General features: G+C 39.4%; 1 protein-coding gene across 1 annotated transcript in view; it reads left to right on the top strand.

Annotated features, from left to right (window-relative positions):
* Positions 1-27,954, top strand: part of LGR4 (leucine rich repeat containing G protein-coupled receptor 4) — a 103,375-nt gene that overhangs the window by 41,520 nt on the left and 33,901 nt on the right. Inside the window, exon 2 of the mRNA XM_047823657.1 lies at positions 14,112-14,183. Within this exon, the coding sequence (XP_047679613.1) occupies positions 14,112-14,183 (72 nt within the window). The remainder of the gene's footprint in view (positions 1-14,111; positions 14,184-27,954) is intronic.

Here is a 27,954-nt window from a genome sequence, read left to right as displayed (position 1 = left end):
CCATAGACACAGCCAATTTTTCAGCAGAAACTTTGCAGACCAGAAGGAAGTGGCATGACATATTCAAAGTGCTGAGAGGGAAAAACTTATAGCCAAGAATACTCTGCCTGGCAAGGTTATCATTCAGAATTGAAGAGAAGATAAAAAGTTTCCCGGACAAATAAAACCTAAAGGAGTTTATCACCACCAACCCAGCTTTACAAGAAATATTAAGGGGATTTCTTTAAGTGGAAAAGAAAAGGCTATAAATAGAAATAAGAAAATATATGAAAGAAAAATGTCTGGTAAATATAATGTAAAACTAGTATGTTTAAAAAACAAAATAGTAAAATTAACTGTAATTACAACAAGTCATTAAGGGATGAACAAAAAGGTGTAAAATATGACTCTAAAACAAAACAAATAACAAATACACACACCTATCAATAATTATTTTAAGTGTAAGTGGACTAAATGCCTTTTTTAAAGTTTATTTCTTAAGTAATCTCTACACCCAACAAACTCATGGCCCCATTATCAAGAATTGCATTCTCTTCCAGCTGAGCCAGCCAGGCACTCGTCTCATCTCGTCTTGTCTCATCTCGTCTCGTCTCGTCTCGTCTCTGTCTTCTCTCTTCTTCTCTTTTCTCTTATTTCTTTTCTTTTATTGTAAGTGGGGTAAATGTTTTAATCAAAAGACATAGGGTAGCTGAGTGGATTTAAAAAAAAAACACAAAAACAAAAAAAAACCAAGACCCATTTATATGCTGTCCACCAGGGACTCACCTGAGATCTAAAGACACACACAGACTGAAAGTGAAGGTATAGAAAATGGTATATTTGCATGAAGGTATATTTCATGCAACTGGAAACAAAAATAAAGCTAGAGTAGCAATACTGTATCAGACAAAATAGACTTTAAAACCAAGTCTGTAGCAAGAGACAAAGAAGGGCATTGGATAATGATAAAGGGACTAATCCAACAAGAATATGTAACACTTGTAAATATACGCCCAATGTATATATATATATATATATAAAGCGATATTAATAGAGACAAAGGGAGAAATTGACAGTAGTACAATAATAGTAGGAGATTTTAACACCCCATTTACATCAATAGATAGATCATCCAAACAAAATTAATAAGGAAATGTTTGCCTTAACATAGTTATTAGACTTAATATATACAGAACATACCATACAAAAACCAAATAGACATTCTTCTTAAATGCACATGAAGCATTTTCCAGGATAGATCGGATGTTAGGCCACAAAACAAGTCTCAATAAATTTAAGAAGCTTGAAATCCTATCAAGCATCTTTTCCTATCACAACAGAATGAAACTAGAAATCAATTACAAGAAGAAAACTGGAAGAGACACTAACACGCAGAGACTAAACAACATGCTGCTGAACAACCAGTTGGTCAATGAAGTTATCAGAGGAAATGAAAAAAAAATACCTTGAGGCCAAGGAAAATGAAAAGGCAGTGGTCCAAAATCTATGGGGTGCAGCAAAGCCATTCTAAGAGGGAAGTTTATAGATGAAGGAAGACTTTCAGGGTTACTACTAAATGCTTTGATCCAAACTTGTGCTGGGAAAGCAGCTGTAGTTGTGACTCCATTCAGGTTGAAGAATAAGAAATACTTGGCTTTAATAGCCAAACCCTCGAATTCATGGTTCCGACTATATTTCACAGATAGTATATATGAACTTGAGACTTTGCAGTCAGTAAGACAGAAACACACGTATGCTGAACCAGAATTTCCTGAAACAGTACTTACTGTTACATTTGATGTGTTCCGATTTTTTCTATTCTATTCTTTCCTATTTAACTTTTGTTTTAACAAAAAGTTGGCAATGACCCATTGAAATGATTTCACAATCCATTAATTGGTTGTGAGTTGAAGTTTAAAAAAATACGCGTCTAAATAGAAGTTTTCGTGGGTGTGCGTGTTTGAAGGCAGGGACCATGAAGTAATGTTTTCCTATCAGTGGTGTTAATAAGTGTAGCCATAATAAAACATAAACCGTTTAGTTAATTAGAATATTTACCATAATAAATGCTGTTGGATTGATTTCTTTATGAATAGTGCATTTTGTCTGCTACGATGAAGTAATTGAGTGTTTCCAATCTGCCCAGCTGACAATCCTTACAATACTTCTTGTTGATGTTAAATGGACTATTGAAATACCATTCTGTCTGTGTGTCTTGGCTGGTAATGAGCACTGTTTTGTCATCGTTAGGGTTACCAGAACAGCTGTTGACACCCAAAGAATGCCTGAGAACACCCGTTAAGTAGCAAGAAAACAAGGAATATTAGAGTTTAACCCTTGTCTGTTCCATGGGATGCCAGAAGCTAGGGTACTTAAACTATAGAAAGGAAAATAATGCTCTTTTTCTCTTTGGATTCATTTTTTTCTTTGCCGTTTGATAATCATTACTCCAGATTTCAAGCATTTTATATTTTTCTCTTTAGAGCATGCCCCACACTGAAAAACTAGGCTGTTTAAAAAGACAAAAACAAACAAACAAAAAATCCTCCAAAAACAAGTGGAACTTGTTTCAATGTTAGAAAATACTGAATTAGCCTAACTACTTTTATTTTTTTAAAGTTACCCCTTTAAGGATGTATAACTTAAACCACACCTGCCTTTCATTGTGGTATGGTATTTTCACACCAGTGTTTTGTTCTCTACCTTTTCTAACTTGTTGGGTTAGCATCTCCTTGAAGAACACACCCTTAAGTGTCTCCTTGGCCGTATTGCTTCATTGAGAGCATAAACAATTACAGCATAAAATATTACCTTTGGAAATGAAGTCATGCGTCTTTCTTAATTACGGAACCCTTGTAATTCTGAAGGGGGTATGTTTTAAAAGTCTGTGCTCATTCACACACTTGTTAACACAAGCAGATGTGCCTGTGAATATAGGAAAAACATGAATCTAAGAGTTGCTTATTTTCTACTGATTATGCATGGAATGTGCAGAATCAGGAATGCCAAAGTAGGAGTCATAATGATAGATTTGGAAAAGACCTGAGGACTAGCAAGTACAAAATATTTTATAGTCGGGGAAGCTGTGTTCCAGAAGGGCTGGATTTCTTCTTTCCCTCCTTTCCTGCCATTGTAATATATGGCTGCCAGAATGATCTTTCTACAGTGAACCTGACCTGCTTAAACTTCCTCTGGCAGCTCGGATTTCTGGAGGTCACCTCAAGGCTTTTGGGGATGTACTTCCTGCTGATCTTGGTAGCGTCTCTCACCACCTGTAGCCATATTGCTTGTAATGTTCAAGTTCCTGGATAGTTTTCTCTCTTTGACAACTCTGGTTTTATCTCATTAGACCATGCTTTCACAAGTGGCAGTCCCTGGGCCTGGAAGGTACCCCCCCCCAAACAAACAAGTTATCTCGTTCAGAGTCTTTCAAAGTTTTCTCCCCATGAATCCAGTGAGGACTACATTTTATGTCATGAAAGAGTATATATGCAAAACCTAAATAATTTTGAAACAGTACTGGTTGGTTTTCTATGTGATATACTTAATCTGATTTTAGGTGTTTATTACACATTTTCTTAAATGCCATATGCCACCTGCTAACTACATTTCATCTCCCTCTCTGCACTACCAGCTTGCTATGGGAAGGTTGGACGTGTTTGGGGAATGTTTTTAGTTGCACTAATTAGTGCGCCAAGGGGCACAGGGGTGCCAAGTGCCCTATAGTGAGCAAGGTTGTCTTGAATAATGAAGAATTAATCCTGCTCAACATGCCAATTGCGTCTCTGCTGAGAAAGAGTGCCAACCTCATGAGTGAGAGCACAGATTGAAACAGCAGCTCTCTATAAAGTAATATCTGTCCATTACACCTTGGCACCACAGCCTTTGCCTTTGGAAGCCTTTCTCCAGTTCCAAGTTTGGTTGATCATCTTCCCTGGCTGTGCCACACACATCACAATATTTACTTATTGTTCATTATTGCCTTTCTGCTGTTTCAGAACACTCTTGGAGTAAACACTGTCTTACTTGTCTTTATATACCCAGCGCCCAGCACACAGGCACAAACATAATAGGTTTAGTAAAGAGAGAATGAAGAGGTTTGGTCTGATGTCCTACTGCAAGTGGATAGCAGAGGTTGGAAAAACAAAACAAATTAAAAAGCAACAAAACAAAACTGCGTGTTTCCTGATTCTGAAGCTGGCACTGTGTGTAACAACATCCTTTGGTTTTGGGTAAAGCTGGAAAAGAGGAGCTCTTAGCCATAGGATTATTTTTTCCTGTGGGAGAAATGTGAGGGGGTAATATATTTGCTCTTATTTATAAAAACAGCTGTTGAGGTTTAATTTACATATGGTAAAACTTACTGTTTAACGTACAGTTCTAAGAGTCTTGATAAATATAATCCCCAAACCCCCATCAAAGTCAAGATATAGAGTATTTTCATCACACCAAAAGTTCTCCTGTGCTCTTCTGTAGCCATCCTGTCTCCCATTGCATCTCCCAGCTGTTGGCCACCACTGATCAGTTTTCTGCCTCTAAAAGTTTGCCATTTCTGGTATGCCGTATAAATGGAATACAGGGGTGCCTGGGGTGGCTCTGTTGGTTTAGCGTCCTACTTCAGCTCAGGTCATGATCTCATGGTTTGTGAGTTTGAGCCCCAGATAGGGCTCTGTGCTTGACAGCTCAGAGCCTGGAGCCTGTTTCGGATTCTGTGTCTCCCTCTCTCTCTCTCTCTCTGCCCTTTCTCCTTCCCTCTGCACTCTGTCTCTCTCTCAAAAATAAATGAACATGAAAAAAATTTGAAAATAAGTGGAATACAGTGTGTAGTCTTTTGAGTCGGGCGTTAACTTTGCATAAGGTATTTGAGAGTCATCCGTGCTCTCAAATCAGCAGTCTCCTTTTTGTTGCTGGGTATTATTCTATTGTATAGATACACCATGTTATCTAGCGCCTTCCTTGGTGTTTCAGCAGTCTCCTTATATCAGCAGTCTCCTGCTTATATCAGCAGTCTCCTTTTTGTTGCTGGGTATTATTCTATTGTATAGATACACCAGTTTCTTTATCCATTCACCAGGTGAAGGGTATTTGGGTTGTTCCGGTTTTTGACAATTATTTATATACCTAGCATTGCTGAGTCATATGGTCATAGGCACGTGTTTATAAGAATTTGCCGGGGGCAATTTGCCTGCGTGGCTCAGTCGGTCTCCAGCTCTTGGTTTTGGCTCAGGTCATGAATCTCACAATTCATGAGTTTAAGTCATATGTTGGGCTCCCAGCTGAGAGCATGGACCCTGGTTGGGATTCTCTTTCTCCTCTCTCTCTCTGTCCCTCCCCTGCTTGCGTTTCTCTCTCTCTCTCTCTCTCTCTCTCTCTCTCTCAAAATAAATGAAAAAACTGAATAAACTTAAAAAAAAAAAAGAATCTGCCAAACTGTTTTCCAAAGTGGTGGCACCATTTTGCATTCCTACTAGCAGTATATGAGAGTTCCTCTTGCTCTATATCCTTGTCAGCACTTGATATTTGCGGCCCTTTTTCTTTCATACTTTAGCCATCCTGATAGTTGTGTGGTGTGGTATTTTGTGATATACTTTGCATTTCCCCACTAGCTAATGTAGAACATCTTTTTATGTGTTTTCTGCCATTTGTGTCATCTTTCGTGAAGTGTCTGTTTCAATCTTTTTGCCCACTTACAAATCTGGCTTATTTTCTTACTGAATTTTGAGAGTTCTTTCTATATTGTAGGTACAGTTCCTTGATCTTCTGTGTTTGGCAAATATTTTCTTCCAGTCTTTTTCTTATCTTTTCATTTTCTTAGCAATGACAATGTACCTTTGAAAGTCTTTAATAGAGAAATTCTAAAAGGGCCTGAGGTCGAAGTTTTAATCCAGTAGAAGAGATGATCATAAAATGCATTAAACATTCTTCCCTATATCTCTTAAGGCAAAAAGTTTTCATTTTTTTATTTTTATTTTTTTAAGATTTGAAGTTGGCGTTTTCTCCAGCCTTTCTGTATTGTTAGGAAGATTCCATACTAGGATATTCAAGTACTTTCAACAGACAATGACTTTACAAGGTGGTAACTTTTCTCTGCAGTAAACTAAAATTTATTTTTAAGTGCCAATATGGGGCGTTTTAGCAGACATCTTCTTAAGGACTGCAAGGCTGCAGGGAAGCAAGGTTTGGATTCTTCCCACTGGAAAACAGAGTCTTTGCGTTTGAAACACCAAGGAAGGCACTAGATAACATGGAGCCAATTTCTGCTGCCTAAAACTGTAGTAGAAATGTTGCACATGGTTTTAGAGGGGTGTCTGTTGTGACATCTAGTTGGATTCTAGCAGTGCCAAAAAAACATGTAAGGTCAGGAAAATCTCTCTGGAGCAAAATCTGAGTGAAGTACTATATAAACTGTTTTGGCCTCATTTCTGCAGTATAAAGAGCAGTATCTTCAAATATACATAGCTGCCCTGATTGCTTTTGAAATGCAATAATGCATTTTTTAAAAGTTAAATTTAATTGGATGTTGCGACAAAATATAGTGATAGTAAGTGGAGAATAGAGTGATGGATTTTAATTAAAAAAAGAAAAAGGAAAAAAAAAAAGAACCGTGAATGTATCTTTTGACACAGAAGCCTCACCATCTTAGCACTTTGCCTTGCACGTAAGTAGCTAATGTTAAATGGGTGACACAGTATCTCCTTTTATAGGAAAATCCCTAATTAATTTTCCTTTTGGCATAGTTGCTTTCACTGACAGAGAGTTTCTCATCTCATGATGTACAGCCTGCCAAAGATAGCATCTAGATAATATGAGATGGTAATACAGTAAAACCTTGGTTTGCGAGCATAATTTGTTCTGAAAACACGCTTGTAATCCAAAGCACTTATATATCAAAGCAAACTTCAAGAACCATTGGCTCAGTTGTGATCAGGTGACGTTGGGTGTCACGTACTACTTGTATTGCAAGACATCACTTGTTTATCAACTTAAAATTTATTAGAAATGTTTGTTCATCTTGAGGCACCTGGATGGCTCAGTCAGTTAAGTGTCCGACTTCGGCTCAGGTCATGATCTCGCGGTTCGTGAGTTCAAGCCCTGCGTCAGGCTCTGTGCTGACAGCTCAGAGCCTGGAGCCAGCTTCAGACTCTGTGTCTCCCTCTCTCTCTTTGCCCCTCCCCTGCTCACGCTCTGTTTCTCTCTCTCAAAAATAAATAAACATTAAAAAAAAAAAAACAGATGTTTGCTCATCTTGCAGAACAAGTTACTTGCACTCCAAGGTTTTACTTTTATTAAAATATATTTTCAGAGAAGTTTTTATTTTATTTTGTAAATGAAGAATCTTAGGTGCCAATAGATAAGCATGTTCAGAACTATATGATTTCAGATTTGTAAAAAATATATACCATATGTAGAAAAAATCTATAAGGACATCCATGAAATAGGACTGTGGTTATTTCTGGCTATTAATATTGTGAATGGTTTTCTCTGTATTCAGTTTTTAAAAAATGAATGCACATGGATCACTTTTGTTATAAAAAGAAGAGTGAGAGAAGGAGAAAAAGAGATTGCTTGTCTAAAGAGACAGAATCCTTTCAGAAAAGAAGTGAACCCTTCATAAGCTTTGACTAGGATTTGGTCTTCTGTGTGTGTCAGCGCAATTGATGGGTTAGAGAGAACTTCCCTTCAAATTTGTCCCGCCAGAGGCATCTTTCAAATTTAGTTCTAGTTTTTTTTTTGTTTTTTTTTTTTTGTTTTTTTTTTTGTTCATACTGCATACATCTGTGATTAGAGACCTGAAATTTTTGGCTAATTACAGAAGACCCTAGAAAAGACATTGGGATAGTATTTATTATCAACAGGTGCTTGTGGAGTTTAAAGACACAACCATTTCCTAGAGAACAACATGAAAGAACCCAGTGTTCTCTAGAACCTGTATGTTGTTTAGGGACTTTAAACCGCTGGGTAGTGTTCGAGATATCATCAACAATGTGGCAGTAGCAGCACACTTTTATCTAGTACAAACAGGAGGACTTATTCAAATTTAGATAACATTGGGTCAATCAGAGTATATTATAAATTAAATAATTCTGTGGCAGGAGGCCCAGACCCAGTGAGCATACAATGGCAGAGTCGAAGGTGGTACACGCTTGGCCATCAGCAAACAGGTTAGTCTTGCTTCTGGAGCATTTTACAGGGGTTTTAAAAAGGAACCTTGTTGAAACACGATGTTCCTTTTTACTCTGTAGATACTTTAGAAGTAGTGAATTTTATGAGGGAAAAAAGATGAGAGTTTAACTACTGGGGAGATTTAGCAGTTTCAATTAAACAATTGTACCCTTTAAATTTTAATTTTGAAACCAGCCACTGCTAGTGTTTGAGCATTCAGCTTCCCCCCTGCCCCCCTCCTAATGAGGTAATGTGATTTTGTATTTCTGATCTCTGCGGTAAAAATTTGGGAGTATTGCATTGTGTCAGCATAATATGCCGACGTGTATTCTGTTCTAGTTGGTGTACTTGGAGAGAACTAAGTGTAAAGAAATCTGTTAGGGAACAAATATGTATAGAAAAGATACAGTCAAGCATCCCTTTAAAAGTTCTGGGTTCTGTTCACTGCTTGTCACTAAACTATGTGAAGTCATCCTAATCTTTTTGAAATTGGCTCTTGTCCTCCCTTGTCCTTCCAAAAATTTCCTATAAGAATGTAATTCCTTTTATTTCTTCTCTTTTCTTTTCTGTTTTCTTTCTCCCTCTTTCTTCTTTTCTTTTTTCTTTTTCTTTCTTTCTCTTTCTTCTTCTCTCTCCTTCTCTTCCTTACTTTCAAGTGTTTGATTAGCACCTCAATGCCTATGCCTCAACTTTTTTTTTTTTCTTTTAAAATGAAGTATTTGACCTCAAAGGGCTCTTCTAGCTTAAAACTCTTTGACCCCTGGAGTTCTGGAGTTTAAAGTCTAGTTTTATAGTGGGCAGGACTCCAGGTTCTAGGTCTTCTGTACCATTTAATGTTTCTCTTGTGTAAAACTGGTTTTCTCTCTGAGGAAAAAAGGCCACCAAAGGCAGTGTGCCACTTTGCCTGCTAGCTTTCACTGCACTGGGCTCAGCCAGCCAGCTTCCAGGAGCCGCAAAAACATGGATGATAGTAAGCTGATACTTTATCACTTATTTAGCTTCTTCTACGTGACTTGACATTTTCTGATCTTCATAGCAGTCTACGAGGTCTGGTTATTACTGCCTCTTTTTTTCCCAAGTGAAGTAGCTGGGACTCAGGAGAGATGAACAGCTTGCCCATGATCACACAGCTAGTCTTGTAAGTTCGTAAGTAGATCTTGGTCTGTGTGGCTGCCAACCCGTGCACTTCCAACTATGCCAGGCCAACTCCAGTTACAGCCATCGGCTCTCTCGAAATTGCCCTCAGAGATGTTTTGAGTTGGCGGTGCTCTGACCTCGTATGATTTTTGGTTTTCTATGTTAGATTTATTTTCTTCATAGCGACCCGGGATGGCAGATCACTGGGTTTAACTTCAGAGGTTACCACTATAAGGTTGTGCTGCTCATCTGAATGTCAAACCACTGATCTTAAGGTTTATCTTTTAGCTGAACATTTTCTATACAAATTTTTTAACTTACATGTTTTGATAATTCATACGGCTTGTGAGCCTGAGATGTTGGTAAGTATGGTGTAGGGCTTCCATTTGTAAATTGTTACGGTTAACTTCTCACCCCCAGCATCCTTTCCAGCCATAAGCTCTCTTGTCGGTGTTGGTGATGTCAGGTCTGGAATCTTCTCCAAGGCTTGTCTGTAGGTTGTTTATCACCATTAGCCCTCATTATTTTAAATGAGTACCCACCCACCTTATAATCTGTAACCACATGTTTCCAGAACTTCTCTGGAGATAACATCTTGTAGGCTCCCCCTTCTGCTTTTTTTTTCTTTCTTATTCTCAAATGTTTTGTTTAACGCCCCGAAAATATGAGAGAAAACACCTATAAAGATATGGAACCTCTCTGAGTGTGTGGAAATTCAGAACATTGTGGAAGCTAGTGTTGCTCCTGTGTCTAAAGCTTTGAAACAAAACTTCACCACATGTTTAAAACATATTAGTTTGTAAATATAGAGTCCTACTGATTGCATTTATAGCTCACAGCAGAACTACCTGTCATGTCTTGTTACTCTGAGGGGAAAAAATGAGAGAAGTGTATAGGTGTCTGTGTTTTAAAAAATTGGAATGCTGAGAATAGTGTGGTGTAATTTCTAATTATGTGTCTTTTTATGGTGAGGCAAGTAATCAGTTTTTCTGTTACTGTGATGTTCACCTGACTTCAGGTGTGCCAAGCTTAGGGGCAACTGCATGGAGTGCCTCCTTTCGTAAAGTAATAAATTGTGGTTGTCCTTCTTTCTCCATTTATTGGAATGGCTAAAGAACACCATAGTCGTGTGATATTTTAAAGATCACTTACTCAGATTATTATTTTGCCTTTCAGTGTGACTAAACGTTTTGTTGTATTCTTAAGAATGATTTCATTGGGTAAGAGCAAATAGTTTTGCAGTGGGAGTGAGTCATTGGTTTTATAATGGGAAACTAATAGTCTTTAAATTTTGTGTTATGGTAAATTTTCCAGAAACATTCCTTTTCCACAAAATGAACCTCATATAATTTCATCAGGGAGGATGGGCCCCTCCATGAAAACTACAGGAAAAGGTAACTCATAGAAGTATATAGCTTCAGGCTGGGAAGCCCCTCAGCCATTTGGTTCAGTGCTCTCATTTACAGATGAGTAAACTGAGGCCCAGGATTACACAGTGGCTATTGGCAGTGTCAGGAGTTGAACCTGCTTCTTTAGAAGCACCCTATTTTGGTGCTATTTCTCCAGTAAGTTGCTTGAGTGTTTATGAAAAACAAAGAGTTTCCCTTCCCCTGCCCAAGGATAATGATCACTGACTAAATTACTATCAGGGCCTGTGTTTAAAAATAATTCTTGAGGGAGGGACGCCTGGGTGGCTCAGTTGGCTGAGCATCTGATTTCAGGAAATCAGGAGCATCTGAACTCCTGATTTCAACTCAGGTCATGATCCCAGGGTCATGGGATCGAGGCCCTAGTTGGGCTCTGTGCTCAGTGTGGAGTCAGCTTGGGATTCTTTCTCCCTCCTTCTGCCCCTCTCCCCTGCCTGTGTTCTCTCTCTCTCTCTCTCTCTGTCTCCGTCTCAAATAATAATAATATAATAATAATTAATAATAATAATTCCTTGAAAGGTGTATTCATTTTGTTTTTCTCATAAGTTATCTTTAGTAGAATTTTAGTTATTTTCTTTTTTTTTTTTTTTTTTTTTTTTTTTAACGTTTATTTATTTTGGGGACAGAGAGAGACAGAGCATGAACGGGGGAGGGGCAGAGAGAGAGGGAGACACAGAATCGGAAACAGGCTCTAGGCTCTGAGCCATCAGCCCGGAGCCCAACGCGGGGCTCGAACTCACGGACCGCGAGATCGTGACCTGGCTGAAGTCGGACGCTTAACCGACTGCGCCACCCAGGCGCCCCGAATTTTAGTTATTTTCAATGATAAAATTTTGGAATGAGTATGGAATTTTGGAATCCCTATGGACATAGGATTCATCTCTAGAGCAGTTTTATGCTCAAATTTTTATGAACTTTGGTTTCTCAATTCCTAAAGCTATTTATAATTCTTTTTTTTTTTTTTTTTTTTTTTTTTTTTCAAATTGTCAGGCAGAAGTTCTCTTAAGGTTCACTGATGATTGTACCTAGGTCTTAGAGGCAGTATCCCTTTCCCTTTCACCCATGGTAGGACGGTGAGTTTGCTTTGTATCTTTTTTTTTTTTTCCAAACTTTTATTTATTTAAATTCTAGTTAGTTAACATATGGTATAATACTGGTTTCAGGAATAGAATTTAGTGATTCATCACTTACATACAATACCCAGTGCTCATCATAACAAGAGCCCTCCTTAGTACCCATCACCCATTTAGCCCATCCCCTGCCCACCTCCCTCCATCAACCATCATTTTGTTCTCTATCATTAAGAGTCTCTTATGGTTTGCTTTTCTTTCTCTCTTTTTCCCTTCCTATATGTTCATCTGTTTTGTTTCTTAAATTCCACATATGAGTGAAATAATATGGTTTTTGTCTTTCTCTGACTGACTTAATTTTGCTTAGCATAATATACTCTAGCTCCATATATGTCATCATCACAAATGGTAAGATTTCATTCTTTTTGATGGCTGAGTAATATATCATATTACTCAGAGTCCATATTTTGGACTCTTTCTATATTGATGATAATGCTGTTATAAACATTGGGGTGCATATACCCCTTTGAATCTGTAGTTTTGTATCCTTTGGCTAAATACCAAGTGGTGCAACTGCTGGGTCATAAGGTAGTTCCATCTTTAACTTTCTGAGGCACCTCCACACTGTTGTCTAGAGTGGTTTCACCAGTTTGCATGGCTTTGCTTTCTATCTTGACTACCACTGGAGAGAAGTAACAGGACTCATGTGATACTTGGGAAGGCTCAGTGTTCAGTTAAAATCATGGACTCTGGGATGTACATTTCCTGTTACACCATTTGGTGGGTAGCCTTGGGGAGTTCTGTACCTCAGGAAGCCCCAGTCTTCCCCACTGTAAAAGGAGATGTTATGTGTGGTCTTACCACAGTTTCAGTATTCTCTATACCTTAGCTGATACTGCTATTGCTGGTTTTGTGTCTGCTGTTGCCGTTATTCCTGAACCAGAAAGGTTTCCAAACTTGCCTTGGGAAGAGCTCATAAAGAGGAATGTGAATTCCATTTCCAAATTCCAATGAATGGAAAAGATAGGGAGAAGAGATTCACCTACTTTGGTACCGAAGGTGTCATCTTATTTATTTGTTTGTTTGTTTGTTTATTTCTGAGACAGAGAGAGACAGAGCATGAGTGGAGGAGGGGCAGAGAGAGGGAGACAGAATCCGAAGCAGGCTCCAGGCTCCGAGCTGTCCTCACAGAGCCTGACGAGGGGCTCGAGCTCCGGAACTGTGAGATCATGACCTGAGCTGAAGTCAGATGCTTAACCGACTGAGCCACCCAGGCGCCCCAGGTGTCATCTCTTTTAAAAGAAAATTTCTCCTGACCAAATTAATAAAAGTCCTAGTGTTCTTATTGTTAGCTGATTTGGGTGTTTTATTATTAGCTGATTTCTCTTCTACCCTCATATATCGGTATGTCTGAACTAGTGATGAGGCAGTCACATTTGTGAGTTTTCATGGTGAGTTTTAGAAAAGAGAGGCCTGAGGGCCCAGCCAGAGACAAGAGGCAGAGGAACCTGATTTGAGGCAACTGTCCCAGTGCATGCTGGGGCTTTCCCTCTGAGACTGCCTTAACCTGTCTTTCACAGTGTCCATATTAAACAGAGTGTGGAAAGAGAAAACCAACTGAGAAGGCAGTTGCCGGGGAGGAAGGAAATGGTCAATAAAGTATTTTTTAGCTGTTTGAATGTAGTTAATTGTCGAGTTGTATCAGCAAGTGAGTTCTCTCCTTTCTGCTGCTTCTTTGAGGAAAAACTGTAAATGGACAGCATACCTGTCATGTAAGCACATGTCTCTAGGCTGCATCTCTTCGTAGGCTAAAAATTAAATCCCCTTACAGCTATTACCTGGAGGACTTTTATAGGTTTTGCAGAAAAAATGCCTGGAATACAGCTAGGACCTGTTTTATTGTCCCTGACAGTGACTTAAGAAGCCACCTATGCCTGCAAATCTTTTATCATGCCCTGGGGTATTCATTTGTTTATTTTTATCAGGTACAGCATTTGAATACCAGAGCACTGGGAAATCAAACTGGCCCAGTCGTAGGTAGTTTGAGGCATTTTTCTTTTCTTTTTTCTTTGCTTTTTCTTTTTTCTTTTCTCAAGGATATTTGAAGAGGGAAAGGAAAATCCAGGACCTGGGTACATTTCTAAATTATGGGACATCATTTATAATAAAAGATTTAACTTTGTATTTGGAAGCCAAATTAGGATTGTCCCTATATCTGTCTTGTGTGCTCATTTTTCTTCTTTACAGAATGTCAGCAGCTAATTATTCTTCTGAGTTGAGTTCTTTAAGTCTAGTATCACTTAGTTAAAAATTTTCTTAATTTTGTGTTTTCCAGGGATATCAGTATGAACAACATTACTCAATTACCAGAAGATGCATTTAAGAACTTTCCTTTCCTAGAGGAGCTGTAAGTAATATTTTGAGAAATACGTTTTATTTGTGTTTTTGTTTCCCCATTCTCTTTGGAAGCTCTTACAAAAGAGATAGTCTAATGTTTCTTAGGGAACATTCAGATTAGCTCAGTTTCAGTGAGCTTTGTGTGCAGAGGAAATCATGTTGTTTTCGGGGAAACAAACTTGATTTTTTTAAGCAGTGTAATTGCTGGAGTTATTTTTGAAGGCCAGAACTAAAAATGTTACTTTCATAGGAGTTTTTTGCTGCAATTATTATAACCATGAATGCTACAGTGACACAAGTTAATTACAGTGTTATCCTGAGATAACAAGGCTGGGGTAATTACCATTGTTGCCAGAGGAGTTGCTGTATGGGTAACACAACCATAAAAAATAATACAAGGCGTTTTAGGGTCATGATGCAGGAGACAATATTGTTGGGAGCGAGCAGAAAACTGAGTGTGGGTCCCCTTGGACATTTGCACATGACCTTTGGGGATTGGTTGAAGGCATGGAACATCATCCCAGTCGCTTAGAACACCTTTAAGAATGTTTCTGGACTTGTCAGCTGCAGCTCACGTTTCCAGTTTAACAGTTGACATTGTGGAAAATTTCTTTCCATCTGTTTTAACCTCCATTTCGTTTTGCTTTTCAGACTTTTTTTTAAAGTTTATGATAAAAATAGGCACTACTACATTTTAAAGTAATTGGAAACTATATAATAGGAATCCAGGTGAAAAATAAAATCAGATCTGAATCAGTTAAATATAGGTTTTTAATGGCCAGGCTAGTGGATTATGTAATACATGTAGGTAAGAAGGGGACAGCTTGATACTAAGAACATCAAAGAGATACAGCCCTGAAGGAATTTAAATTCATATTACAGATTGTATCCTACAGCCCAGCTGTTGAGTGTTAGATCCAGGTCTGCGAATGTCTCCTATCTTAGCTCAGCCTCTCCCCCAACATGGGGAAAAGGAATCAAATATAAGCCATGCAGGTTATGTGTGCTCCCTTGCTTCTGACAAAAGCATTGAAATAGCAGATAAGGATTTAGTAAAGTTTTGGAGAAATTTTTCTTCCCACACTACTTAGCTGAACACAGTGTTCCCACAGCAAAAACTGAACAGAGATCATTTGCCACTTCTAAGCTTGTGAACTGGGTCAAGTTATTTAACCTCCCTCTGCTCAGTTTCTTTGTCTATAAGGTACAGATAGCAACAGTCCTCCCTCTGGTGAAGACAGAATGAATTAATAGATGTTGAATGCTTAGGACAGTGCATGAAGCAGAGCAAGTGTTGTGTAAATAATAGCGAGTACTTATTTTACCATTTTAAAGTGCATACAGAAAAAAGCAGTGGAATGTATAATACTAAATGTTATCTTTGGGGAAAAGAATTAAGCGTGAACATTAATTATTTTGTAACGTTATTCATTTATTTTATTGAGATATAGTTGACCAGTAACGTACTAGTTTCAGGTATACAATGTAATGATTTAATATTTGTATATATTATGAAATGATCACCACAATACGTCTAGTTAACATTCACCATTAGTTACACATTTTTTCTTGTGATGAGAACTTTTTTAAGATTTACTCAGCAACTTTCAAATACACAATACAGTATTATTAACTATATTCAGTGTGCTGTACCTTAAATCTCCATGACTTATTTATTTTATAACTAGAAGTTGGTACTTTTTTTTAATAACTTAGAATATTGAAGTTTCTTTATTTTTTTAAATGTTTTTATTTATTTTTGAGAAAGAGCATGAGTGAGGGAGGGGCAGAGAGAGAGGGAGACATGGGATCTGAAGCAGGCTCCAGGCCCTGAGCTGTCAGCACAGAGTCCGATGTGGGGCTCGAACCCACGAACCGTGAGATCATGACCTGAGCCGAAGTCAGACACTTAACCGACTGAGCCACTCAGACTTCCCTGGAAGTTGGTACTTTTTGACCCTCTTCACCCATTTTGCCTACCCAACTCCCTAATTATTCATTTTTTAATTAAAATTTTAAATTAAAAAGGAGTGAACTGTGTATTTGAAGCCCCCACCTCCTTGCTCAAGGTTTTAAAAGATGCTTCGCTTATTTGTTCTCATTTGTTATTGATGTATTTATAAATGTATATGTATATATTACATAAATATATTTATTTATAAAGTTTTAGACTTTAGGATTAGTCTCCCTTTACAGGAGTAATTATGCAATGAAAGGACATTTGCAGGTGGTTGTCCATCCATTTTATAATCACTGTGTGATGTGTGATGCACCAGATAGAAATGGACAAGTTCTCTTTGCTCTGGGTGGGGCGATTGGGTACCAACCATCTTTGTTGATGCCTCAGATGGCCAATTCCACTCTGAGGGATTTTGTAATGAGGGCCTGGATATGGAATCAAACCTGCTTTGTCTCTGCTTTGTGAAGTTCACATCTTGGATTTCTTAAAATCTCACATGTCAAGCTCATGAATTCTATCAGTTGAGACTTTTCATTGGAACCAAATTGAATTTGAATGCTAGTTCTTTGCAGGTAGGTCACGTTCTCTCCATATTCTGCTTTGGCAAGTGATGGAGCCCATCAAATCAAGCCAGCACATCTCCAAATACTGGATGGGATTTCAAAAATGAATTCAGTTAGGAAAGCTGATGGTTATTTTTTAAAAAAAAATTTTTTTTTTCAACGTTTATTTATTTTTGGGACAGAGAGAGACAGAGCATGAACGGGGGAGGGGCAGAGAGAGAGGGAGACACAGAATCGGAAACAGGCTCCAGGCTCTGAGCCATCAGCCCAGAGCCCAACGCGGGGCTCGAACTCACGGACTGCGAGATCGTGACCTGGCTGAAGTCGGACGCTTAACCGACTGCGCCACCCAGGCGCCCCAAGCTGATGGTTATTTTTAAAGAATACTGCAATATAGTCTTTAATACTCTGGGAATAACTTCAGGCATTTAAAGGAATTATTTTCCATGTTAATAAAACCATGGTAAAAAGCCCATTTCTTTCCTTATAAAACACTGTAGTTGATTTTGACATTCCAAAATGATGCTGCCACGACTATTGTAATATTTCATAAACAGTGTAACCATTTATTCAGAAGTCATCTGGAAGTCATTTAAACGTGATTGTGAAGCTGAAGTGCCCTGAGTAGAAATGAATGATTTACTGAAAAAAAATTTTTTTTTTCCATTATAGTTAATGAGGTACACTTTACAAGATGTGACCGGGTTGGCTAAATTTTATATGATAATCCAGAATGCTTGGAGTGTTGGGTGGAATCACTTCCCAACAATACAGAAAAAGTGTTTATAGATACTTAAACATTTAATTACTCTTCCAATAAACCCTGAATCCTGCTCTGTGCCAGGTACTCTGGTAGGTACCGGGGGTACAGAGACAAGGAAGGACGGTCTTTGTCCTTGAGTTGACAGTCTGTCTATAGCTGTGTTGCCCAAAACCATAGCCATAGGCCATAGGTGACTATTTAGTTTTAGATTTAAAATAATTAAAATTGAATTAAAAAATCCAGTTCCTTAGTTAAACTAACCATCGTTCAAGTACTCAGTAGCCACTTGTGGCTAGTGACTATTGTATTCGGCAGCACAGATACTAGAACGTTCCTAACGCTGCAGAAAATTCAACTGTACAACATTCGTCTAGGGGAAGGTATGGGACTACCACTTGGTACAGTGTGATGAAGGCTTTTAACGCAATATGTGCAAGGTCAGTGAAAGCCTAAAGTATTGTATTCCCTTGAGACTGTAGGATTTGGGGAAGGCTTCCTAGAATGGCTTCAGCAGAGTTTTGAAGGACACCTAGGAATTATCAGATGGGGATGAGGATGGGTAGTAAGACTGCTCCAGAAAGAACCTGATAGCAGGTGCAAAGACACAGAAGTAGACATTTCAGACATTTCAGAAGTGTTAAAACACAGTTATTCCTATTGAAACATAGAGCAATTTGAAATACTGAAAGATGGAGAAGTGTCACGATATGAGGCCAGATCATAAAGTGATGTTTCAAGCTGAGTTTAGACTTAATCCTGAAGGAACTGAATTGGATATGAGAGTGAGCAGTAGGGAGGAGACTAGGATTTTTGCCCTGAATGACTGGATGCCATTGACTGATGTCCCCCCCGCACTCCGGTCTCTGAGCATACAAAAACATATTCAATTCAATACCTACAATATCTGAAACCTTGGGACTGTCTCTTGATTTTTGTGCCTTAGTTTCCCTACTCTTTAACATGGAACTCCTCACAGTAGTATTATAAAGGGAAAATGGGGTAATTTATGTAAAGGTGCTTTGTGACCGTAAAGTGCTACGTCCACAGGAGTAAGGTAAATTTCACTAATCCTTGTACACATTTGCAGTCTTTGTTTTCCCGATTTTCTTGACTTTAGGGAGAAGTTATTTTGCTTGTGGATGGAAGTTGGAATGGGTCAATATAGATTTTTGTTAGCAATGCCAAAGGAAAGCCAGAATTCTTAGAAAATATTCATTTAGCATCCACAGAATCTAGTCCAATGTGATGCTGGCACAACTATTTCTGACTTTCCTTGAGACCTACAGAGCATTGGTAGGCATCTGGGGAATGTCTGAAATGTGGAGCTGTGAAAATGATTTAATTAGAATCAACAGAAGGAATATCCAACTGCTTTTCCATAGGCTACCATGGATGTTACTTTGAGTTTAGATGTTGCAATAGCAGTAGAAACCATTGCCAGCTTTGGCACTTGTACAGTTTATTGTTTAATGCATACTAGAAGATGAGGATAATTCCATTGGTTTCAAAATATACTTTGGCTTTAGAAGACTCACAGTGCTAAAATAAAACTTAGGTCTCTGTGTCCTAATTCAAGCCCGCTCATCATTTTTTTCATCTTTAGGGCAATTAATTCTAAATTAAGGCATTACTTTATAAAAGAGGACTAGTGAATGATTCGAACAGGGAGATTTCAAATCAGATACAAACAGAGTGGATCAAAACTAAATAGTTTTAAGTAGTTTAATTTGGCCAGTACTTACATATAGAACATATTTATATATACACACACACATACATAACATTTCAGACTTACAAAATATTGCAAGCATAAAGAATTTTCACACATACCATTACTCAGATTCTCCAAATGTTAACATTTTCTCTCCATACACACACACATACACACACACACACTATGAAATCTAAAATATATGTACATTTTTTCCTGAACCATTTGAGAGTAAGTTGCGGTTATAATTCCTCTTTACCACTAAATATTGCATCGTTATTCAAAAAAAACTCGAAGAATCCATTTAAGTAACTGCAGTACGGTGTCTAAACTCAGAAAAATAGTGTTGGTACGTATTATCATCTGATCTGTAATTTTCATTCACATTTAGTGGCTGTCCCATAGATAATTCTTATAGAAGAAGAAAAATAAAATTCTGGTCCAGCATACAATCTGGAGCCACCAGTTGGACCCTGCTATGTCTTGATAATTTATTTTGTTTTGAAAACTATTCCCACCCCCCATGCCCCAGAAAAAGTAAAATAGTTTCTCAGTTGCTCTGGTGATGTTTGATAGTTAAAAATACTCTATTCTTGGGAGCATTCTCTTGTTCCACTTCATAGTGCTCTGTTGGGATGATTTGTGAGCAAAGACCACTGCCCTTACTGTTGAGAAGTACACAGTGAGCTCACAGAGGGGCACTGCTTGTCTGGTTCATGTTAGTTCCTGTGTGTCATTTGGGGAGCTCTCAGATTAGGAAGTAAGGGTGTAAAAAGATAAATGGGAGCAGAGTTTATACCAATTTTACCTGCTATGTATTGGATAGCCACCCCCACCCCCAGAACAGACATTGTTTTGTTTTAATTCATATAACATTGAGCTATATTCAGTCCCACCTTGCTGATGAGGAAGCTGAGGTTTTCTGCAGAGTGATTGAGTAATTTGCCCAAGGTTACATAGCATATTAGTAATAGACCTGGTTTTAATCCCAGTCTATGGTCCTGTAGATGTGGAGAGGATGGGGAAAGACATGTAAGACAGTTTATTAATTCAACGAACTTTTGTTAGGTAAAGCACTGTGTTCAGTGTTGGGTTAAATGGGATCTTTACTTTCAAGAGGGATGGATGGTGTAAGAGTTTTGGGAGTTCAGAGGCTAAAGGAATTTCTACGTATTAAGAAAGATTAGGGAAGACCTCACCAAGAGTTGGTATTTCTAGAGAGTCCTGAGGGATGGTAGGTTAATTCATGAGGAGATGTGGAAGAAGGAGTGTACGAAAAGATCTAGAACCTGGTGTCTTTAGAAAAGATATAACGGCTGGTGGTAGGAATGGTGTGGTGTCTGGTTGGGTTGTAGTGTTGAGTTCCTGAAAGGAAGTTATGGGAAAGGAACCTAGAAAGGAGTCTGAGGCCAGACTTTCAGCTCCAGTCCTGTGCCTCTTTCCTGGCAGACTAACAAGGAATTTCAACTTTTGAGCAACTGTTGAAGTGTTTCGAGCTAAGAAATAACTTGACCGAATAGGACCTTCAGTAAAGGTATTCCATAGCAGACAGTAGGATATTTGGGATTGAGAAATTGCAGGGAGACACTTGAAGCAACACATGTTGCTACCGGCAACAGTTCAGCTGCGAATCATGGGAATTTGAACTAGGGCAGATGAGAAGCAATGAGAGAGAGGAGGGGATATCTGCAAAAGATGGAAATAGAATCAGGAAGACGTGTCAGCTGGCATGATGAAGGTGATGTCCATAACACTTTCATTTAGGATTACCAGGAGTCTGGTGTGTTTTGATAAAAATACAGACATACAGACAATACAGAAAGAGAAATTGTTTTGGAAGAGAAGCTATTATTCTTCAATATACATATGGAATTTTGATGGGATACGGGTAGGAGCCTCTGGAAATATAGGTGTGAAGTCCAGAAGAGAGATTCGTGGGTATAGATTATAGAATTAGAGTATTATGGGTATATATTTGGGAGTCTTTTATTTTAAGGTGATTACTGGAAACATGAGATTGAAAGAGCTTGCCAAGAGAGAGAGGGTAAAAGAAAAGGGAAGGAAGCCAAAGACAACTCCTTGGGAAACACTTGAATCCGGGTGTGGGAAGAAGACCAAGTGCCAGAGGAGCAGGAGAACTAGGGCAGAACTGTGCCCCAGGAGCTGTGGGAGGAGAGATTTTTCACAAGAAATGAGGGATCAACATTGACAGGCTGGAGAAAGGTGCCTGTGGCCAGATAGGGACAAAAGGCCTTGAATCTAAGTTTTTTTAAAGAATCATTTCAGTAGGGTTACTTTGGGGTAAAGACGTGCATCATGAGGCAGACATTCAGGGACTGCTAGTAGGTGGTTTCTGGTTTGGGGAGAGTAGTGAAAGCTTGGAATATGTGCTGTATTTGACAGGAGTCCCCAGAGCTTAAGAGACAGAAACCCAGCTGAGACACAATAGAGGATTTATTGTTTCATGTAGAACTAGAAAGTCCAGAGGTGGAGTTGGCTTCAGACGGTACCCGATCTCAAGGTTTTAAAGCTATGAGAGTTTTCTCATGCTCTCCATTTCTTAGCTTTGATTGTCTCTAATTTCGTGTTTTGGCTTCATTCTTTCCTGTTGGAAATAGCTGGTCTCCATATGGTGCGAAATCAAATGTTTGGTAGCTCTAAGCACCTCTTTGCATCTTGAGATCCAAAATGGGTATCTAAAGGCTTCCTTGCAGCTTCCAGTGGAAAATTCCAAGGAGGACTCTGGTTGGCCAGACTTAACCTCACGTGCCTGTCCTTGAACCAGTTGTCATTCTGTTTGGAATGGCATGGTCCAATCTGGGTCATGGATTCATCCCCACCCACTGGGGCTACTTGAGGTGGAGAATCCTCTCAAAGGAAGCAGAAGGGGGAAGGAAGACTAGTTATCTCAGCCCACTAGAATCTAGTAACTAGACACATTGTAGGAAATGTTTAATTGGGTCCATCTGAAATGAACAAAGAATTGACGAAGAATATAGAAAAGTCTCAGTTAAAGCCTAGGTAATATTAATGTTTAGTGGAACCAATGGGCCCTGTAACTTTGCCCTGTAGTCATTAGCAGTTTAGAAGTGGAGGTGATGAAACATGGGGTGAACTCAAACTTGGGGGTTAAGTCAGGATTTCATAGGGGACTAGGGGAAATCCAGCAGGAGAATCAAGCAGTTCAGTGTTAAAAGGTTTGACTTAGGATTCAGAAAGCATAGAGAGGCAACTGAAACCACAGTTTGCTGGTTCATTTATTTGTTTCATTTATTTATTTTAATCAAAGCTAATTATTCTTTGAAAATAATAGTGACTATAAGTAAGTGAACACGTATTTGATTTTCTACTAGCATAATTTAATTTTCCAGCAAGGAAATAGGCTAAGTTATTTCTTCCATGTATTGTCCACTCTTCGTCAAACCATGCTTGTTTAATATATTATTATATGCTTTAGTACAACCTTTAATTCATAATTTGTTTATTGTTTTTCCCTAATAGGTATTTTTACTACTTCTTAATTTAGACTATAGGTTTGAAATTGTTTTTTCAATGTTTCTTTTTCAGAGAGAGAAAATGAGAGTGTGAGACTGAGTGGGGTAGGGGCAGAGAGGGAATCCAAGCAGGCTCTGTGCTGTCAGCACAGTAGGCTCTGCTGACAGCACAGAGCCTGATGTGGGGCTTGAGCCCACACACCGTGAGATCATGACCTGAGTCAAAATCAAGAGTTAGGTGCTTAACTGACTGGGCCACCCAGGCACCCCCTGGCCTATACATTTATAACAAAGAAAATAATGTTGGAGGTGCTGGAAAGTCACAGACACACTTAGCTTTTTAAGAAAATGATCATAAAATTAATGGTTACTCGATTTTTAAAATCTGAATACATAGAAAGATAAGGGAGGAAAAAGTAAACACCCACTATCTCAAACACAAATGGCTTAAACACATAAGGCGTCTACACACACACACACACACACACACACACACACACACACACACAAAACTATGGAACTATTATGGTGCATCACAGAGTCAACAGGGACGTAGGCCCTGATACTCTGCACTTCTCATTGTATAGCTACCACGTCAAGATCACAAAACAGCTGTCTACTTAAGCTGTAGCCATCATGACCCAGTTCTCAGCAACAGGAAAGATGAAGGAGAAAAGAAAGAGGGGGATATCTCCCAAAAGTCAGCTTCAAGAAGCCATCTTAAACCCTCTATACAATACTTCTGCTCACATCTCATTGGCTAGAACTTAGTCACATGGGCACACCTAAGAATAGGATGCTGGAAAGTATGGCTTTTGAACTGAGCATATTGTCTGAACCAAAATCAGAATTCTATTACTAGGTAAGAAAGGAAGAGTGGTTATTGGTTAGGCAATTAGTTAAAGTCCTTTGGCTACAAGAAACAAATTCAATTCAATGTAGCTTCAACAGTAAGTAAATGTGTTATCTTATATAATAAGAAGACCTCCAGGGGCGCTTGGGTGGCTCAGTCGGTTAAGCGTCCGACTTCGGCTTGGGTCACGATTTCACGGTTTGTGAGTTTGAGCCCCATGTTGGGCTCTGTGCTGACAGCTCAGAGCCTAGAGCCTGCTTTGGATTCTGTGTCTCCTCCTCTCTCTGTCCCTCCCATGCTCATGCTCTGTTTCTCCCTCTCTGTCAATAATAAATAAATGTTAAAAAAAAAAAAATTAAAAAAAAAAAAAAAAAGATGACCTCCATAACAGGATGGTAGAACTCTTCTAGGGATAGTTGATGGAGTTAAGTCACATCCTCAAGAACCCAGATCCTTTCTGTCTTCCTAGTCTGTTCCTTCAGTAAGGGCAGCACCATAGTTGCAGTCGCTTCACTTGGTATGTTTAGACATTATGGCATCCAGAAAGAGAAGAGAGTCCCTCCTTCCATTGCATCCCCATTTAGGAAGAATGCTACCTTTCCCAGAAAGCCCAGCAGACTTGCTATAACCAGAGCTGGGGTCACAGATCCAGCCCTAAACCAGTCATGGGAATGGGATCAGCATGACTGGTTAAAACCAATCAATAATTTACTCATGGAGCAGCGTCATGTGAAGGAGGTGGTGTTGGAACAATCCCAGGCTCAGCCAGGAAGGCATGAATGAGTATTCGACAGGTGCGGTTCCTCCCTCTCCTCTTCACATCTCACCCAGTTCATAGGGTCCATTTCCATCCCTTTCTGCCATAGGAAGCTTTCCTTGGTCTTTCTTTTTTCCAAGTTCCTCTTGCACTTTCTTTGTGCCTCACCACGTCATGCTGGATTGAGTGCCCTGTTATTTTGTGCTCAAGGTGTGTCAGTGTGTACTTATCTCTTCAACCTCTGTGACTTTTCTCTAAGGGCAGGGCCTGCCATGATACACTTCTCCTATATGACCTGGTAAAGGTAACCACGTTTTTGAACTAGAAGTTGAGGTAGGGGTTAAGATAAAGGATTTCTTCTTATTTTGAACTTCTTGATGTCAGAAACCTTATCAGACTATATGAAAACTAAATTTGAGGTTTTGTGTTTAATGAATTATCCTTGTTTAAAAGAAATGAAATGAGAAGTGTCTTGGGAAAGCTCATTACTTACTTTGCCAAACCTACGGTGATTGGGCTGTAGTAAAAGGTCAATATTTATTGGTAGATGCTGCTGTAAAACTTTTTAAAAGTTGTAACATATTTCCTCACATGGGTAGATATTGCGTGTTTACTGCCAGAGGTTGTCAGGATAACTTTGCTCAGGAAATGTAACCATTGCCAGGGTTTTATTGATTTACCTATAATATATGTAGGTATACTCAAATAGATATATGAAATAACTTTTCCCTTTTCTGTGAAGGAAGTCTACTTTAAAAACCTTGGGAGTTTCTCTAATAAGGGTTCTTAATACATGTATGTTCTTAAAACATATTCAGTTTTTAATGCACTTACATAAAAGTTATATGAACATGTAGGTGGAGAAATAGGGTAAGCAAAACACTGTTAGCTGACTCAGGACTCGCTGATACATGGTATCAGGTGAGGTTTATTTAACCTTGATGGGAAGAATGTCCAAGGGGAGCTATTTAGTTGTCAGCCCTGTCTATTTACTAAGAAAATAACTGCATCCTTTGGTTCTCCTAAAGTCATTCACAGAAACTAACAAAAAGCAACATTGTTCTATTTCTGGAATGTACGTTATTTTCCTTTATTTACATTGTTTTATTTCTAGGATTTACATTATTTAGCTGTGCTATAGGGCCTTGGGCAAGACACGAAGGAAACAGAGGCACTTTGTTTTATTTATTTTTATTTTTTTTAACGTTTATTTATTTTTGAGACAGAGAGAGACAGCGTGAATGGGGGAGGGTCAGAGAGAGGGAGACACAGAATCTGAAACAGGCTCCAGGCTCTGAGCTGTCAGTACTCAGAGCCAGACGCGGGGCTCAAACTCATGGACCGCGAGATCATGACCTAAGCCGAAGTCGGCCACTTAACCGACTGAGCCACCCAGGTGCCCCAGCACTTTGTTTTAAAGACAACAGTAGGGGATGGTGTTAACAAGGGCCAATATGGTAGAGTAATGGAAGGAAGAGGGCTACAGTAATGTTCCTTTTGTCACTGTGTGGTGATACTGAATATCCATACCTGGAAACTGATGTACCTCCTGAGGTCCTCACTTTTCACAGGACACCGCAGAATTCCCAGCACATAGTAGGGCTTTAACACATAAATAAATACATGGTTAAGGGCTTATACCAGAGGTATGCATTATAATGGTTTTTGCTTTTACTTGAAAATGGTAGCCAACATTTTAGAACCTGCTGATTTCAAATTATATTTCATAAGAGAATGTCACTTAACCTCCCGTTAGATGCTTCCCTGGGCCATACTTGTCCAGCTCATTTTCTTTTAAGGTTTGTTTGTTTGTTTAAAGCACATGAACAGGGGAGGGGCAGAGAGAGAGAGGGAGAGAGAGAATCTCAAACAGGCTCCATGCTGTCAGCACAGAGCCTGACCTGGGGCTCGAACCCATGAACCACTAGATCATGACCTAAGCCAAAAATCAAGAGTCAGACACTTCATCTACTGAGCCACCCCGGCGCCACTTGCCCAGCTCCGTTTTGAGCTAGAAATGCCTCCTCTGGAGGTAGTGTCACGGGCTGGTGGTTGTGTCTGTCATACTTTGCGTGTAGTGTAACGCAGTGCTGATCCACCCACTTGAGAGAATTTAATGGGAGAGGCAGCCTGGATGGATTTGGGTACAGTGTGTGATAGTTCGTGTGTGTGGCTTCGGATGGAGACCTGTTGGGTGGGAACATGCAGGTATGGGACGAAGTTATGAGGGGCGACAGAAGATGTTGGTGTGGGGGTAGGTGAATATCGCTGAGAAGGGGAGAGTGGTGTTCAAAGGACCTTTTTGTGGGAACTGGACAGGAGTGTAATGCCGGGCCATCTGGTAGCCACCTCTGCAAAAAGAAGGGAGGCACATGATTGTGCCACCCCATCCTGCCTCGTCCTCCACTCCCCAACTTCCCCATCGTGTGATACAGAAATTGGCGTGAGTAAAGCTCTCTGTTGTTTGTGTGCAAGCGTGCTTCCCACCCGGGCTTTACTGCTGCAGTTGCTTTGACTCCTGCTTTCTCCACCCCAGACTCCTCACAACAGCTGCTGGAAGCTACTGAGCCCTCATCAGCCCTCCTCCCGGCTCTGTACGTATGTGTAGTCATCAGCATGTATATTGTAGTCCTTAGTCCGCTGGTCCTTGGCCAGAATTCCAGCCAAATGGCTACAGTGAAATTTCTGTAATAGGATGGAAGAAGCCTAAATCCAGGCATTTCTTAAGAGAAATAGCACCAACTGGTTTATTATCTTTTTCACACTTGCCTCTCTTCTTTCTTTAAGTTGCCTCCCAAGTGAAGAAACCTGTCTTAATCAGCACATTTCATGAAAGTGTGAACCCTCCGGCACAGATTACCTACTGAAATGTGGTCTCCTTGTTCATACACACCATTGACCTGTGCCCATTTCACCAGTGCTGTTCCTGCTTCCCTCGCTGGGACGGGTGGCAGATAGAAAATATCGTGTAGCACATGGATTAAGAAGAGAGGATATAATTGAAAACTCTGGCTTCCCCTGGAAAGAGGCCCTCATGTGAATCCATGGACCTTATGAATAATAAATGCACACAAAACAGATTCATAAAGACACTACACACTGAGCTGCTTGTATCCTGTTTCCTGGAATGGTTCCAAATCCAGTGGGAGAGCGGAAGTCTCATGGCTTGCCCTTTCCCTCTCTTCCACCCTTTCTCTGTCTCTCCCCTCCCTGTCTTTGCTCTCTGCTTCTCAGACTGTTGTAACAAGCAGCATAAATAGGAGTTGCCTTGAGGTAGACTGTGTCCCCATTTGAAGTCCTGCTAGACTTGTTTTAATTTTGTGTGATCATGTGCACAACCCAGAGTGCATGGAGATAATACTGTTGACCAGTGGACAGGTGTTCCCATGTTTAAGGTCTGCCCTCCCCTTCCCTAAGAAAATGTACTCCCAGAATATGTTAAGAAAGAACATTGTTGCCATGGCACTTTAAGATCTTGCCAAGTAGTTATTTCTTGTCTGGGAGAGTGAAGGGCAGTAGGGGAGCAGAAATTAAACAAGAGAAAACATGCAGAAAAGTAAAGATAAACAGTAAGCTTTCCCCGCTCTTTAAGGAGCAATTGAATCCAGAGCCCTACTGGGGCTTAGCTGAGGCATTACGGCAAATACCAAGTGTCTGCTACACATAGGGTCCCATGTGAG

The sequence above is a fragment of the Prionailurus viverrinus genome, chromosome D1 (genome assembly GCF_022837055.1).
Source record: "Prionailurus viverrinus isolate Anna chromosome D1, UM_Priviv_1.0, whole genome shotgun sequence".
Classification (NCBI taxonomy): Eukaryota; Metazoa; Chordata; class Mammalia; order Carnivora; family Felidae; genus Prionailurus; species Prionailurus viverrinus.
Note: the sequence above shows the minus strand (reverse complement) of the source record. Positions and strands in the feature narration are given on the sequence as shown.